The sequence below is a fragment of the Anopheles ziemanni genome, chromosome 3 (genome assembly GCF_943734765.1).
Source record: "Anopheles ziemanni chromosome 3, idAnoZiCoDA_A2_x.2, whole genome shotgun sequence".
In the NCBI taxonomy this organism is placed as follows: Eukaryota; Metazoa; Arthropoda; class Insecta; order Diptera; family Culicidae; genus Anopheles; species Anopheles ziemanni.
In genome coordinates, this window is record NC_080706.1 from 4,140,160 (window position 1) to 4,156,612 (window position 16,453).

Consider the following 16,453-nt stretch of genomic DNA (forward strand, 5'->3'; position numbering starts at 1 on the left):
AAAGAATAGAAAGGTTTCTTCCTCATCAGCCATCAAGCCCATGGGGCTGCAGCCGATTGCCAGTTTCCGTTATGATTTCTTCTTTTCAGTCTCTCAATGTCAAAGACACCGTTGTCTTTTGCTAATGCTGTCGAACGTGCTGTGCACTTGTTTTAAATGCGACCTTTTATTAGAGAGAGCGCTGGTGCTACCCATTTCCTCCCCGGTTTATGATGGGTATGGGAAAATGTCGGAGGAAAATATTGCCCCCGCCGGGACTGCTGCGGTGTGAAAACTACCTCCCGATGAAGAAACGCTCTGGGAATGGGCTCAAGTAGGCTCAACGGATCGAAGTAGGCAGACTGGAAGAAATAGGGAGAAGATAGGGAGGCTGGTTCGTGCTGTTGATGTTGTAGGCTTTAGAAGCTCCTTCACCTTGCTTCAATTTTAAATCCGGTTGAGCAGCAGCAGCCCCAGCACTTGGTTCAGAAGAAGAGTGTACGAGTATGGCTAGAACGAGATGCGAGAAACTCCGGTGTCCAGGTGCGCAGAGAGCAAAGAACCGAAACGAAAGCTGCTGCGGAAGGGGTCGTTTGAAGGAGGGCCAAAGAGGAAGAGAGGGCCCTGTAGTAGAGAACAATGCACCCGACGCAACGCAATGTGGTACCGGAATTGGCTAGAAGAGGAGTCCATCGCAGCAGCCGACCAGACTATGGAAAGGCGCTAGCAGTGAGGACTGGGAGAAGGGACGGTTGGTGCGCCTGCGTACGCACGGCAAAGCCACCGGGCGTGCGCAAAAGCGGGACGGAAGGGTGATATCGAGAACCAAAGGGTTCTGTTTTGGAGGCGGAAAGCAAGCCATGATGATGGTGTCTGCACACGCGACGGATGGTTGGCGGGTGCGGGTGAAGAAGTGGAGTGGATGTGATGAGTATCGCTCGTCCGCCGCCACCTGACTCGAGCTCTGGATCACCATTTTTCTTTTTTCGCCAAAACGAGACCAAATCCCCGAGATCGGGCAGCAGTTTGAAGAGATAGCGTGTTTGGATGTGTTTTGTCCAACAAGACTAGAACAAAACAAAGCCCTTTTCGAGGATGGAAAACAGACGAAATTTCTCTGGCCGCTGGAAAAACTAGCCCATGGACTGTTGGCTATTCAATCCAGCAGTGCGCTGAACTTGCCATACCGCCATGATGCAAATGTTTGGATCCCGTGTTCGGGTTGCAACATGTGAGGGATGACGCGGGGTGGATGTAGGAGATACCTGAAGGCAGGGGACCGCGAAAGAGTTGTTTGAACTCTCGGCACGCTGGGTTTTCCATCGCTTCAGCGAACGCTTTCCGCGGGCTTCCATTCATCTCTCTCTTTTTCGCTTTTTTCCGACTTTTGTTAATCTCTTTCTCTCTCCGTTTTGAATGGGCCGAACATCGAGAGGATTGCTCTGTTGTGATCCGTTTGACAGGCACTTGTTGTTGTTGTTGTGTTTTCCCTCGGCCGAACCCGGAGTTTTCCACCCGTTGGCTGAATTATTGCCTATTTTTGTTTTTTGCTGCTGCCTGAACAATATTCGATTCAGCTTTTTTTTTCTATTCCCCTTTGGACGCGTGTGTGTCTATGAACTTTTGACAGCTTTTTTCTCAGCGCCTACTCGTTTGGGTTGATGAGGTTCGTTTGTTTGCCGGCGCTGTACCTACTTCCGGAATGCCGGTAAAGCTTTTTAATATTTTTTTGTGGCTCCCCCAGTTTTACCTTCCTTCGGTTTCCATTGAGGCCAAATTTCCCAACCAAGGCTTGTTTGGTTTGGTGCTACGGAAAATGGTTTTATTTGATCCCCCCCTTGATAGACTTTGTTGTTTTGGTTAACCAACGCTGGGCAACGCCGGGACTCAGTCAATGGCAACGAAACGAAAAACCTTCCGGTCATTTCGATTTATCTTATCACTCGCTCGCTGGCCGAAAACGTCCATGATTGACAGCGCCTAGCTTTCGGCGTCGGGCCGCAGCGCGAATGATAAGCAAAAGTTGATAAAACGGAAACCAATAAAAACTACACCAATCGAAACCTTGTCGAACCAGGCTCGGATTGCAAAAGGCCACCAGCAACATTTTTGTTCTAGAGGTCGCTTTTCATCCACGGCATCACCACCACCGGGTTTCCGTCATGTTTGTTCATTATTGATTTTGTTCCCCAAAAGCGTCCAGGGCTGATAACGTTCGCTTATATCTGATTAGGAACTACAAAGGGGCAAAATAAAAATTAGTTCCGCCGCCCCCGGAAGGGATGTTTATTGGTAGGGTTAGCTGGTTTAATGATTCTTTGCAGTGTGGTGTACGGTTGTATGCGTAGGTAGGAAGGAAACTTTGCAGTTTTCCATGAGTCATTCGGGACATTTTCATGTGGAGGAAGGTTAAAGGCGGAAAAAATCGATATTCAAAAGCTGGGTATTCATCTATCTACGGCACACGAGTTTGTCATGAGCCAAATAACATTTTTATACAATTCAGTTCAGTTTTTTCTGTTTAATGAGTAACTTGAACTAGATGAAACTCCCACTGTTTTGCTTTCCCATTTCAATTACGTGCGCGAATTATGTGTGGTTATTGGAAAGTAATTGAATTTCATACCTCTCTGCCTTTAATACCAATTTTCAACACTTCTTAGTTCAATGACTCGCGAAAGGTTTGCAAAAACCAGAGATGAACGGACGAGGACCGGGGAAGAAAAAAAAAGGCACACCCAAGTAATCGCTGTCCATTGACTAAAACTGACCATTTGCGGTGGAAATTGATTCCTTCCGAGCCCGCCAGGGCATAGGGGCCAGAGGGGTGATTTATTTCCATGCTTTCCTATTTCGCTATAAGGGAAGGAGATTAAGGCTGGTGTTTGCACGATGCCGGACGGGAGTGAGGAAAGGTGTGTGGGCAAAAAAACAAAGGGAAAAATAAAAACTCACCCAAGGCAAAACTACACGTTTGGGGGGTGGTTTTTTTCTTTTCCCTTTTTTCCTCCCCGCAGAAGACCAAAGCCTGTGCAGAAGAACGTATTTGTTACGCATGAAAACACGCATAAACACCAGTCCCTTCGTTCCCCCCAAGGGCCTCTCGCGCTCGCGCTGGATTTTCGTAATAGCTAATAAACAGATGCACCAATACATGATTACGTTTGTTTGGTCGTATTGGTCATCCACCTGCAAATTGTTGCGAGAAGCATAGGTGAAAGTATTCCCCCCCGGAGGGGTATTGGAGAAAAGGGTGAGTCCGTCCTTGAAACGGCTTAAAACCGGCCATTCAGATGATAGGAACAGGCGAGCTGGTTTGGAAGGTCGACTTTTTGCCATTTTACAACGATATGGAAAACAAAATGCCAAATAAGGCACACGTCGAAATACAAAGTGGTAAACTATAAACACACGAATGTGCACATTTTTCAAAGCTATTTGAATATTTCATCACGGCACGATGGATTGGTTCGGTTGGCCGGTTGCAAAATATTTTCCCTCCCCCTCCGTGCGGACCGCCCTTGCTCGAGGATTGTACGTGTATCCATCACCCGTTAGAGATGGGTTTGTGTCCACCGGGTTGTCCACCACTTATCATCGGGAAAGTGGACATTGAACTGATGGCCAGTGGAATGCTTTCGGTCAGGTGGAAAAGGGGGGTGTGATTGCCAAGTACTGTTGAAGATTGTTGGCAACTGATAAAACTGCTGGACATGGCCACATCGTAGTAGCACCCTTGCTTTGACGAAACGAACCACTAGAAACATTGGAGCTGGGAGAACCTTCCTTTGGGGATGGGGATGGGGTTCGGGGTGCCACTATCAGCGAACGGTTGATTGAGTCATAGTTTAAAATTGCCTCACTGCGAATAGCTTTGCCCATTTTTCATTGATATTTATTTTTCTCTCACTGAGCACTTCTATATTGTTGAGATATATTTTCCAAAACCAAACATCTTTATTATACGAAAGACTCTTTCTTGGGTCAGCGACGAACCCCTTCCAATAATCGAATTCAAGTGTACGAATGAAATGGAAAGCACCGCAGGTTAAAATGGAGAGGCGACGATGATTTTTCACACCGAAAATTGGCCTCAACCCGTGGTTCTATTGTAGAGTTTGGACCCCTAGGATGGTGGCCGTACAAAAGGAAGCAATGGTATTTACTCGGTGGGTTTTATGTAGGACATTCAGCTAGAAAGGGAAAGAGGAGTCACAGTCGGCTTTTGGGGGAGGAATAACGAAAGCACGAAGCTGGTCGAGCCTATCGGATTTCGGTACAAAATAATGACATATTTGCATTTGAATGACTGTGTTGCAACTTCCACTTCAACTAAAGCCAGTGCGAGAGAATGTTCCCTATTTTCTCACGGTTTCCGTGGATAGAGGAAATGAGTGAATATTTCCCAAACAGTGTCAGCACGGCCCAAAAGTAATTAAGTTTAGGAGAGAGGAACTAAAGTAGAAACTAGAGTTAGTGAAAGCAGCCCGTCAGCGTCAGCACACAGCATCATCAGCAATTACGGCAACGGTGGCCGACAATCGGGCGGAGGAAAAATCAACAACAACAAACTGCGATGCTATAATTAACCTTTTTGCGCCTGTATGTCTGCCTGTTTGTGTCTGTGTTTCAGATTGTGTGTTGTGGAAGTTAAAAATCGAATTTATTAAAACACGCCTTTGAACGACAGTGCAACCCAACTAATCTTATCTGATCGTAACGAAATCTTTTCTTTCATCTTTCATCTTAATTCTTCCGGAATCCTGCATCACCCTTCCTCTTCCTCCTTCAACATCCCTCCTCTAGTGCACACATTTCTCCCATACGTCCCTCGGCCCAAGCACAAACGCCGGCTTTGGGAGGAAAAATCGATCCACCCCCCACAGCTAGCTAACGAGGCGCCTTCTCTAACAGCATGATGGCCGACACGCCCACTAACACTAGCGCGCACGTGCCACCGGCATCGACGTCGGGCAACGGCGATCCGAGCGTCATCCCGCAGTGGAAAAAGGAACTGATCCAGCGGCGCAAGAATTTGGCCAAAACGATCGGTGCCGTCGCAACGCAGGTGCACGACTCGGCGTCGACGGTGGCCGCGGCCATTTCCGCTTCCGCCTCGTCACCCGTCACCCCCCATCCGCGCACGCCGACCGGCGGTGGCGCTTTCCCCGTCGGCAGCCCCTTCTACGCCGGGGCCGGAACGAAAGGTAACATTTACGCGAAAATCACTGTTCAGACAACGCTAAAACAAAATCACCGTAAAAGGGGATGGAAAATCGAGGAGAGTAGAGTCAGCCAGAACGACAGTTCACTTTCTCTCTACTCGTTTCTATCCCTTTATCGCCCCTTCGTTTTCCTAGTTTGTGTAGATTTGTATGTAAAATTCAATCCTCCCATTGTAAAATTTTTTCAACTTTGCACATACCGCATACCACACCAATGATAACGTTTGTTTTAGTTTTGGGAATATTAAACATTTTTAAAGATTTAAATCATACCAAACAAAACATCATAATCCGAATTTTTCTTTTCACTTTCTTTCCTTCAACTTACAAAAGCGTTATAAAACCTGTTCGTGATGATCTTTTTTATTCATTTGTATGATTCTACTCTCGTATTCTTACTACCCTCGAATGGACTTCCCCTGATTTTGTGTTTGCCAATAGCTGTAGTGTTTGAAAATGACGTTTGGTTTATAACACGCGGCTTGTCACAATCTCATTCCCGTCCGATAACGTGCCAATCAGATGACAATAATGCTCTCGACCAGACAAATGGCCTCGTTCCGCTGTAATTTCGTTCGAATTGCGTATGAACATCCATCGGCGCAATCAAACCCACGTCTGTTTGCATTCAACTGTACGTTTCATGACGCAAAAATTAACCTTGTTTACTTTGATTGACTTTTGGAGCTATTTTGTTTCAATCAGACATCTTTGATTGAAATTGCATTACCATTTTTAACTGTTGGTGGTACAATTATTCGTCTTCAGAACTTCCTCAACACTTGCCAATAATGAAGAAATCCACAAAAAATACAGTTAAATTCATCATAGTAGGCGCTACCACTGTTTGGCAATCTGCTCGTCATATCTCTCCGCCCGATCGATGGATGAATCACATTTCATTCGGTGTTTAATCCCTTTTGGCCCTTCCCCCTCTCGCCTTCACTACAGTCACTTCGTGCTTCGACTGTCCTCATTTTGCACGGGTAGCGAGATGGGAGGTTAAACTGATAAGCTTGGTCCCATTTTATTATTATTTAAAGTAGATGTACACGCCATTCGGCTTCCAGGTTTTCGAAGCTTGCGGGCGAATGGATTATCTTATCAGCTCTCTTGCTAGCTGCCGGCGGCCTTAGAAGCACCTTTATCAGCTGACCGAGCTCTCGAACAACTTTGCTCCGAACATGTGACAATAAGGAGGGGATGGGGAAGGGGGTGGGTAGACCGATGTTCGGTTTGTTTTGCAATAACGCGAACTTCTTGTATGTATACAAACCTACCACCCGGGCAAGGTTGTTTCTACGGCGTGTGCATCGCATTATCTATTTCTGCTACGTTATGCTTTGTGAACATCACCATGACACGCCGCTTGCGGTTCTCGTGACCGAGCATTAGCATGTGTTTCCCACAACAAATCGATCCCAGTGATTATCGACTTGGTCATCTTCTTCATTGATCATTCATCTTTTAGCATAAATATGCTAGCTTAGTTTTGTGAACCATTACTTGCACGTGTTGGCGTGTCATGTTTTAGATTCAAACCCATTTCTATCACTTTCAAGAAGTATTGATTTAGCAAAACTCAATATTTGGATCACTTGTTTGTCTTTCTTGTTAGTTTTGTGTCAGTTCTTGGCTTGCTTTTTGTGACAATGTGGCGAGCTTCCTTTCCTCATTGCTTTCGGTGCAAAATTCAAATATTAACCTCCGGCAATGGAATTCTGTTGATTTGGGAAGTTATAAAACAAAGTCCTTCAGATACCCGCACCGGTTAAATGTTAGGTCTCTCGTTTCTTTCACTACCTTGTCGTCACCAATGTGGCTCTAACATCGCTACAGTTTATTTGCCATACTTTGGAGCAAAGTCCCAATGAAAATGTCATCGCCTCACCCGACGCTGTGCCGACCTTCGCACGTACAAAAATTCAAACATACTTCCCCCGGCCACCGCTTGCTCAAACGTTCGACACTGGCCGCCGGGTTCGGTTTTAAATAAACAACAACCCCCAAAACAGACTTAGACAAACGCGAAGCAGCAAACGCCGTGGACTGGGATGAATAATACGAAGCGAAATTGGTTGCGCGTTGCAATTAGGTTTTTTGGACCCGTTAGTAATTGATTATGCATTTTTGGAACGTTTGTTTTTTTTTGTCGTTATACTTTCAAGCCGAACGACGAGGAGAGGGCGAACGAGATGGCGAGCAGACAAATGCTGCCCATTAATTAGACGTGTTGCACTAATGGGTGACCACCGCCAGTATCATGTGTCAAAAGTCAGCAAAAAGTGTTCTTCAACCTAAAGTCTGATGAAAAATTCATTAGCCCCCTTTCGAAGCTGCTAAGCGGGGCCGATAATTGCAAAGCAGTTGCCACGGTGGCGCACAAGGGAGGAAAAGAGGTAGCACAATAAAAAGAGGTGCTCCAGATTTTTAAAGCTTGGTAGAACTTATCTAATTCACTTATGAACAAAGAGAAGAAAAAAAAAGTTGATTCCGTACGTAATTTCGGAGTTTTACTGAACTCTTCGATCGCTTTTGTTGGCTTGTTTCATTGATGTTCTTTTGATACTCTTTATTTTCATTGATTCCAATCGGTTTTTCAAAACCGACTAAATCTAGGATAAAATATCCAACCATTTCTCCACTGAAGTTTATTTGAAACTCTTAAAGTTAGTTGGGACCGAAACAATGCTCCTCCACACACCCCGTATGTAATGAAATAAAATAACATTCACGGCTACGATGCAAATTTGCGTTCCAATGCAAATGCTACCACCTCGTCAACCTTTTTTTTTAATGCTGGCGAAAGATAAAATTCAGTACAGAAAAAAAGGAAAACCGATGCGGGAAGCCGCCTGGGAGCACGGGTTGCGGAGGTTTTGTTTTATTATTTTTCCGATGCGTTCATATGCAAATCGAGAGCCGATGTGTGACGATTTTCGAATCGCGCAACATCTACTATTTGTGGATTTTTTTTTTGTTGTTTTCTGTTTTGTTAACCGACCTCTTGTCCAGAAACTCGCCGTCAACAGCAAATAAAACGCGGTCGAGAAACGGAACAATCTTTTTTTTTGCGTTCGGATTTTCTTTTTGTCAAACTCGAACCGCGAAGCTTTGCCAACGTGGTCGAGGGAAGGAGTTTTATTTTCGGGCATTCGATGGTAAATTTGGAGTCCATTTTGAACTGTTTCCAAACTAAGAAAAATGTAAAAGGAACGTTCGGACACCTTTTAATGGATTATATTGGACTAAAAAATAAATCTTTATTGGGCGAGGTGGATTTGAAAAATACATGTTGATGTTTGTATAGAATGAATACTATTTCTTATTCATTTGGTTTAGTTGTTAGAATATTCCAAATGAACCTAATGCTTTTCAACTCAAGTTCAAACACGACGCCCCAGCATTCGTTGTGTTGTGTTGAATAATTCCTTCAACTTTCTTAGGCTCCCAGACAAGCAACTATTTAACCGATTTCTTATGGAAATCTTATTTCAAACCCATCGCCTCCGGGACGATACCGGGGAACAGCAGGGAGCCAATGGTGTCTAGAGATGGCTTCGCATTAGAGGAATTATTTATTTACGTTTTACGATGCTATCTTTTTATCCCGCTTTCATCTTCCCATGGAACGCCGTATTTCTCCACCGAAGGCACGCGTTCACAAGCACAGCACTATGGCAACGTGGACGACCTGCTTGAGCTACTAGGAGGTAAAGAAAAGAATGAGGTGAATGTTTTTGATCTTGCTTCTTCCCATCCTCTTCGAGAACGGTGTTCCCTCGGAACCGAGCGAAACGCGGGCATGTTCGGTTCTTGCTTTTAGTAGACAACTTGGGAAAGTATGTTTGAATTTTTCTCCCGTTTAACTTACTTTTGGTTGCACTTAACAACTGGTTTGCTAAAGTCCGGGTCAAAATTTTCCCTTTCGATTTTTATAGATGCTTGTTTGATACTGTTTGCTGTCCATCAGCGCGTCGGAAAACATGCGGCAGTAATTTTTCCCGACCGATCGTGATGATCATCATCATCATCATCGGCCACCCAAACTCCTTTTCTCCCCATATGATTTTTCCTTCCCACAAAGTGAGCAATGAACTCTCCCAACCCATCCGCGTACAGCGGTACTTTGATTTATGTGTTTTTATTATTTTATGTTCCCTTTCTTCGAGCATTTTTCGGATTCTGTCTCGCTCACACCAATCGTTTTGGGGTTGATCTTGGCGTTCCCTTATACAAACATACATGATGCTCTTGGAATGCATTCGCGGTTCATCTCGGAATATCTGGCTAATGTTACGACCGGTCGCGAGCAGTATGTGATCACTAACACTAGGAAAGCCGTTGCTTGGAGGGGAAATGATCGTTTGCCATAAAATTAACCCTTGGAGAGGAATATAACAAGAAACTTGATGATCGAAGATTGGCTTTTTAAACGAATTGTAAAGAAAGGTTATCTCATTTATAGATTTGACTATGTGTGGACTATGTGTATCACTACTTTCGATACTAAAATTTTCTTAGGCTTGGCTTTAATACGTGAATTCGATACAAAATGTCCATACATATCCAAACCATATTCCGTTGCTAACATTAACTACCTTAAATACCCTTATGTATAGTTCTATTATCACGATAAAAATTAAAATCAATAGCGATTTACTCTTCTAAGGGCGAGTGAATGAAGTTGGCGACGATGCTATAAAATTCGTTATCATTGGTTGTGGTTTGTGTCTCGGCTAATTTTTATAGCAAACAGGGAGTTTCATCGTTGCTATTACGTACGTTTATTGTAGCTTTATGTGTGTGTGCGTGTTTGTTAAACTAATCGTTTGCATTGTTGTTCATTCGTCTCCCTCTCTTTCTCTCTCTCCCACCCTGTATGTTTGGTCGACGATCGTCGAATTGTGTTCATTGTTGCTCCACCACAAACATACCACCCTACCGCACACCACTTCAACCTGCCCCGTATATACACCGAACTTGGGTTCTTATCATCGACATCATTGCACTCCAAATAACACTTTCCAACCGTCCGGATCCGGTGCCTGCGGATGTGTGTGGTGTGTCCTGTCCGATGCGTGAATGTATTGTACCACACCACTAACACCCTGCCACGTGCCGTGTGCGTATGTGTGCTCTTGTTTGTATATACGATCATCTGTTGTGTGCACCACCCTCCTTCCACACACCCGCTCGTCATCATCACGCACCACCTGTTCTCACCCCCTGTGTTGTGGGTATTTCATTGCTTGTTTACTGTTCGTAATCTCCACACGGGACACATACACACACACGCACAGAGGGTAGCACAGCTACAAACACCAACACCGACACCGACAGTCCGCTGGATACAGTGCCCGACAGCGAACGACAACATCCGGTGGTGGAAAGTAAGGAAAATGATCCCCCTTCTTTGTTGTTGGGCACTGACAGCACTGATAAAAGTGACAGCCTACCATCCGAGGGTGAGGGTGGCGGTGGTGGTGGTGGGGATGTAATGACACGAGAGGACGAGGGGAAGGTAGTGATCGCGCGGGACAATAACCCCCATTGCTCTTCCGTTCCACTCAAAGGCGCCGCCGCAACGTCCCCAACCGTCGGAGTTCATTTTGGGGCACACTTTGGTGGAGCGAATGAACCGGCCCAGCAACAGCAGCACCAACACCACAATTACCATCCGCAGCAGCAGCAACAGCGCAGCAGTGTTGGTGGTAGCGTGCGCACAGGAGAAGCCGTATTGGTGCCGACGACGACGCCGCCGCCACCGCCGCCGTTGGCCGCAAGTGGAACGCCGTCGTCTTCGAGCGGCGGTTCGGTGTCGGCCGGAGCAGCTAACGGGCCTCAGTCACATTCCAATGCCGGTTCGGAACACAGCGGCAGCAGTAGCAGCAGCTGTAGTAGCGGAAGTAGCACCGTCGCTGCTGCCATCGCAACCGCAACGTCGTCGGCGCGTCCGAACAGTGTCGTGATCGTGGACCGTGAAATTCCCTCAGTGAGCAACAATTCCGGTGGTGTCGTTAAAGGTTCGTCGCTCGTTCTATCGCCCGGTCAGCAGCAAACGCAGCAGCAGCAGCAGCAAAGGGAAGGTGCTGGTGTAGTCAGGAAGATGGTCGCTGCCACGGCCGCGGAGGAGATCGTCGTCGTCTACGAAAAGAACAACTCGGTGCTGGGCGGTGGACCAGTGGTGGATGTCACGGGTGGCGTTGGTGGTGGTGGAGGTGGTGGCCCCGGGTTCGGGGATGCCGGGGAGGAGCTGAAGTACGGCCCAGGGATCGTGTCACGGTTGCGCTGCCGCTATCTTAGCCTGGCCCTGCGCCAATCCGTCACCAAGCAGCGTCCCTCGCTGAACAGTATGCGCCGCGCGACCAGCCTCAACAACCTGCTGGACGAGGAAAGCGAGGATCTGAGTGAGCGCGAACAATCGATCGGTAGCGAGGGTGGTGGTGGTCAGCACCAAAACCATCATCATCATCATCATCAGCACCAACAACAGGCGCACCAGCAGCACCAACAGCACCAGCAGAAGAAGTATCATTCGCAAAATTATCACTACCAACAACAACAGCAGCAGCAGCAGCAACGCGAACACTACGCAAACGGAAACGGCAACAATCATAACCATAACCATAACCATCTTCATCAGAAAGAGCAGCAGCAGCAGCCGCTCCATGCAACGGTAGTTCTGCAGCCACCGTACCAGAAGCAGCAGCCGCAATTCGCTCCGAAGCAACCGTGGATCCACCAACAGCAACAGCAGCAAGAAGAGCAGCAAGTGGTGGTCAAGACGGCGGCACCGTTTCTCCGCGGCGTGCAAAACAGTTATACGCGAGCGAGCCGCCAGGTGGAGAAGAAGAACGAGTACAATCGCTACACCAAGCACCATCGGGGCGGCGGTGGCGCTGACGCGGTCCTGCTCAAGCGTGCCCGCTCAGTCGAGGCTCTGGTGCGCTACGATCACCACAAGGCCTGGGAGCGGGATGCAACGACGGGGTCGCCGCCAGCAGCAGCAGCAGCAGCAGCAATAGCACCAGTGGCCGCAGCAGCAGTCGAAACCGTTGTCGGCGGCGTGTCGTCCTCGGAGGTGGGCAGCAATGTGATCATACTGGACGAGATCGCCACACCGACGACCACAGCGACCAGCAACGGCGGCGGCGGCGGCGTGGTGGTGGTAGCGTCCGCGACGGCGGTGGCAGCGACGACCACGCTCGAAAGCAACGGTATATCCAGTTCGGGACCGGGATCGGGAGCACCGATGGCGGCGACCGCGCCGACGGCGATGATGATGAACGGCGGAGGAGCGGTAGTTGGCGTTGGCACGAGAGGCGCGGCGGCTGGCACCGATTTGCCGCTGCTGGTCAGCGATTGCGTGACGATCGAGGAGAAGATCATCAATGGGCGCGAGAAAGGTGATCCGAAACCGAAGCGGCTGACCTCGTTCATCGATGCCGACGAGCGGCCACCGCCGGACGTGGTCAAGCAGACGATGAAGATCTTCGAGGCGAACGCGAACCGTCGCGGTGGGAGAGCGAACGGGGGCGGTGGAGCGGGCGGTCCACCGGGCAGTGACGTCGCCAGCAAGGTGGCCAACTATCGCTCGATCATCATCTCGGGCACGGTGACGACGCCGGCTGCTCCTGCCGTGGCCGCGGAAAAGCCACCCATCACGCACCCGAAGCCACCGCTCAGTCCGAAGAAGCCAAATATTAAGCCGCGTACCGCTAGTCCGAAACATCAGGCGCCCGCACCAGCACCGGCCACCACAGCAACGGTGGGCAAACCGCCACCCTCGCCGAAGTCGCTGGAAGCCGTCAACAATCTGAAGAATGCCTCCGGCAACAGCAACGGTACCATCGGCAGCACCACCGGTCAGCGAAACAACAAACCATCAGCGACGGTTGTTGAATCGCTCGGTGGTACGCCACCGTCTCCACCGGCAAGAAGTAAACACGCGTCTTCGACCAGTAATGGCGTTGGCGCTGCTGCTGCTCCTGGTAGTGTTGGTGCCGTCAACAAGAACAGCATGCAAAGCAACGGCGGTGGCAGCAACAGCGAGATGATGGGAGAGGTCACCACGCACTCCGCCGAATGCGCACCCGACGAGAGCGCGCTGGAACCGAAGAACAACGCACTTAAGAACGGCGGTGCTGCCGCAGGAGGAGGCATCGGTGGCGTTCGCGATCACCACCACAACAGCTACGAGAACGGCTTGACTCAGACAGCGGCGACCGCGGTCGTCGTAGCAGCATCTAAGACGGCGACGGGGTCAGATAGCGGCCACCAACACATGCACAACGCCGCCGCGAGCAGCAATACGGCACAGGGAGCGGCAGCGTCGTCGTCGTCGTTGTCGTCGTCGTCGCCTTCGCCAGCAGGGGGAATTTGCGAGTCGCCTTCGATTCAGCAGCTCACGAGCAAGCTTGCCAGTCTGCATCTGGCGACCTCTACGCCGACTGGAGCCGCGGGAGCGAACGGAACCACGAACCACCCCCTGGACAACGCAGCAGCGTCGCAGGATCGGCGTAACCTTGAGTACGTCACGAGTGATGAGGAGGAGGAGGACGACGACGACGACGACGAGCACGACGGAGGTCACCATCACAGCGCCTCGTACACGGTGAATCCGGATTCCGGAAGTGAGGAAGATCGCCATCCAAAGGTTGGAAACCGCGACGCGGACGACGACGGTGACGACGAGCGCGAGGAAGCGGAAGGAAACAGTGACGACGACGTCGACGACGCAGGGGACGATCGTATGGTGAGGAAGATTTCGCGCACCGCAATGGAGAACATTGCCCGGGCCGGGACTACGACGCAGTTCCGCTTTAATGGCACCGTCAAATCGTCCTATCTGCCGGGAGTCGGCGGAGGAGGAGTGACGTTGGCTGCCCCGAGCACCAAACCGCCCGCTCCCCCGATTCCGATGTCCCGCGAGAGCCTCGGGCCGGCGAAGTCGTCGGCTAACGGTGTTACCGCCGCCGCAGGCAACAACGAGGCCAACGGTAGTGCGGGTCGTTCGCCGTCAGAGGTCGCTGGCAATAATAGTGGTGCAGTGAACAACGGTAGTGTCGGTGGTGCGCATAATGATGGTGTTGTTGCTGGCGGTGGCTCTCCACTGACCAGGCGTGAGATCGAAAAGAATCAAATCAATCGCGAAAAGAGTGGTGAGGTCACGGCGTCTGCCGTGTCGGGAACAAGCGGCAATAGTGGTGCTGGGGTTGGGGCTTCGCCAGCCGTTGGCGGCGGCGGTAGTGGTGTTGGTGGTGGTGGTGTGGCAAACGCGAGTGTCCAAAAGCTGCCAACCGGTAGCAACAACAACAACAACAGTAACGGAAGTTCCAACAGTGTCGACAGTACCAAGTCGTTCGTGGCCAAATGGGGCACGGGTGGTGGACAGTCGGTGGCCGCAGCCTCGTCAACGGCTGCCTCACCCCTGGCCGGGCTGGTGGCGGCAAGGAAGAAGGCAAAGCCACCGCCAAGCCAGCAGGATGGGACCAACACCATGGTGTTCAACTTCAGCGACCGCAAGGACGTTCCGGATTACATCGAGAACGATGGTGTCATCATTCGGCCACGCCCGAGAGAGCTGCCAAAGGTAAGTCCCAACCCTCCCGGGAGGTTCGTCGCCCCGATTCCTCCCTCCGGTGGCCTGTGCTGCACCACCGGAAGGTGATTCATTATCGGTGCGCATTTAGATTAGATCTGGGTGGGTTCACAATTCGCGTGAGTTTGACTATGGTGGTAGTTCCCTTCGTCTGGCCGTGTGAGTGAAGAACTGTAGCATCGATAGTCCGACAGACATCCGATATCGTCACCGGTCCAGATATATCCAACATGATAAGAGGTTAACTAAACCTTTGGGCAAGAGATATGGGACCGAAGCATATTCCAACTCATGAACTCGACTGGCTAAAGTTTGGGGCGTTTTTTGTGGACGAACAGAATCAATCCCACTCTGATTACACCTGGAAGGTGTTATCTTATCGATCCAAATTCCCCGGTTTTATTTTGACAGCACACTAACTCCACGCGGAAATTATTGGTCATCGTTACGCCAAGGGAGTAAGACGCTGAGTTCATTACTTGTCTTTGGTTTACACCGGAATTGGAGAAACCATCAATTTTGCGTTAACACACCCTCTGTAATCTGATTGTACCTAACGCGAGCGACGATAATGGATGATTCATACTGGCAAGCGTATTCATGCTTCGAATTCCCATACGAACACATGCATTCAACTCTAGAGCTAATGCTGTAGTGCTGGTCACGAACACTCATATCAGAAGATGCTTAACCAGCCACTGTTGCAGGTCGGTCCTCGAGAGTAGACTTCAACTGGATCAATTACGCACAAGTGGGACAGAGGAGGTTGACCACCAAGTCATTTGCGGCTATATTATGAGGGTGTTATTTCTGTCTCGACCATCGTTGTCGCTGATTTTTATGGGCCTATGATGCAAGTGAAGGGTGCCGTTGACGCGCGCTGATAGATTATCTTCCCTCGCGCCGTATAAGCTTTGCCGTCCTCTCTCGGTCGATGTCTATCAGTGATCCACTTTAAGCCGGTTTTTCGGATCACTCCCCCAGATGCCGCCCGACTGTACCAACATCTTGATCTTCGTTGTTTCGAGTTCAAGGTTTTGCTGACGGTGGATTGGACGGAAATAGCCTGGCGTCCTGCCGTTTTCTCAACGCGATGCTAAGTGGGGGAGCTAGATGAGTTGGCAAACAGATGGGCTATTTTGGAGCATTGGTGCGACACTCGTGCTCGACGCGATATTGTGGATTGGCATCATAAAACGGTTTCCTCGAAATGTGTTGACAAGCTGTTTGAGTAAGAATATCATATGCGAAAGATATGAGAAGTGTGAATATTTGCACTTGAGTTCAAATAATATAAACAACCTTAATGTTGTTGGAAATGTTTTAATTGAAAATTTGTAAATAGTTTACAGCTTTGGATTCCGTGGCCAGAGTATCAATTTCATCTCCAACAGCTAGTCGTTCGGCCCTGAGCAACGAATCAGCAAACTCTGAGTCATTGCCATGGAAGGACGCAAAAGCGCAGAGCGAGTGAAACTATAGCCGATTTCAAAACATTGCGCGAAAAAAAAAACATACAAAAGAACTTCTTTGCTGCAAATGCGCGTAATTCGAACTGCTTCAATTTTGAAGGCTGTTTTCTGTTGCACCATAAAAAACCGTGTAAAATTCCGCTGTTGCCTTTAATTTTAAATCGATTCAATTC

The 16,453-nt window shown here is 49.0% G+C and overlaps 1 protein-coding gene across 1 annotated transcript in view; it reads left to right on the top strand.

Moving 5' to 3' along the window:
- The first annotated feature begins 4,894 nt into the window (after window positions 1-4,894).
- Window positions 4,895-16,453, top strand: part of LOC131289304 (uncharacterized) — a 48,781-nt gene continuing 37,222 nt past the window's right edge. Inside the window, exons 1-2 of the mRNA XM_058318531.1 lie at window positions 4,895-5,186; window positions 10,508-14,799. Coding sequence (XP_058174514.1) covers window positions 4,895-5,186; window positions 10,508-14,799 — 4,584 coding nt within the window. The remainder of the gene's footprint in view (window positions 5,187-10,507; window positions 14,800-16,453) is intronic.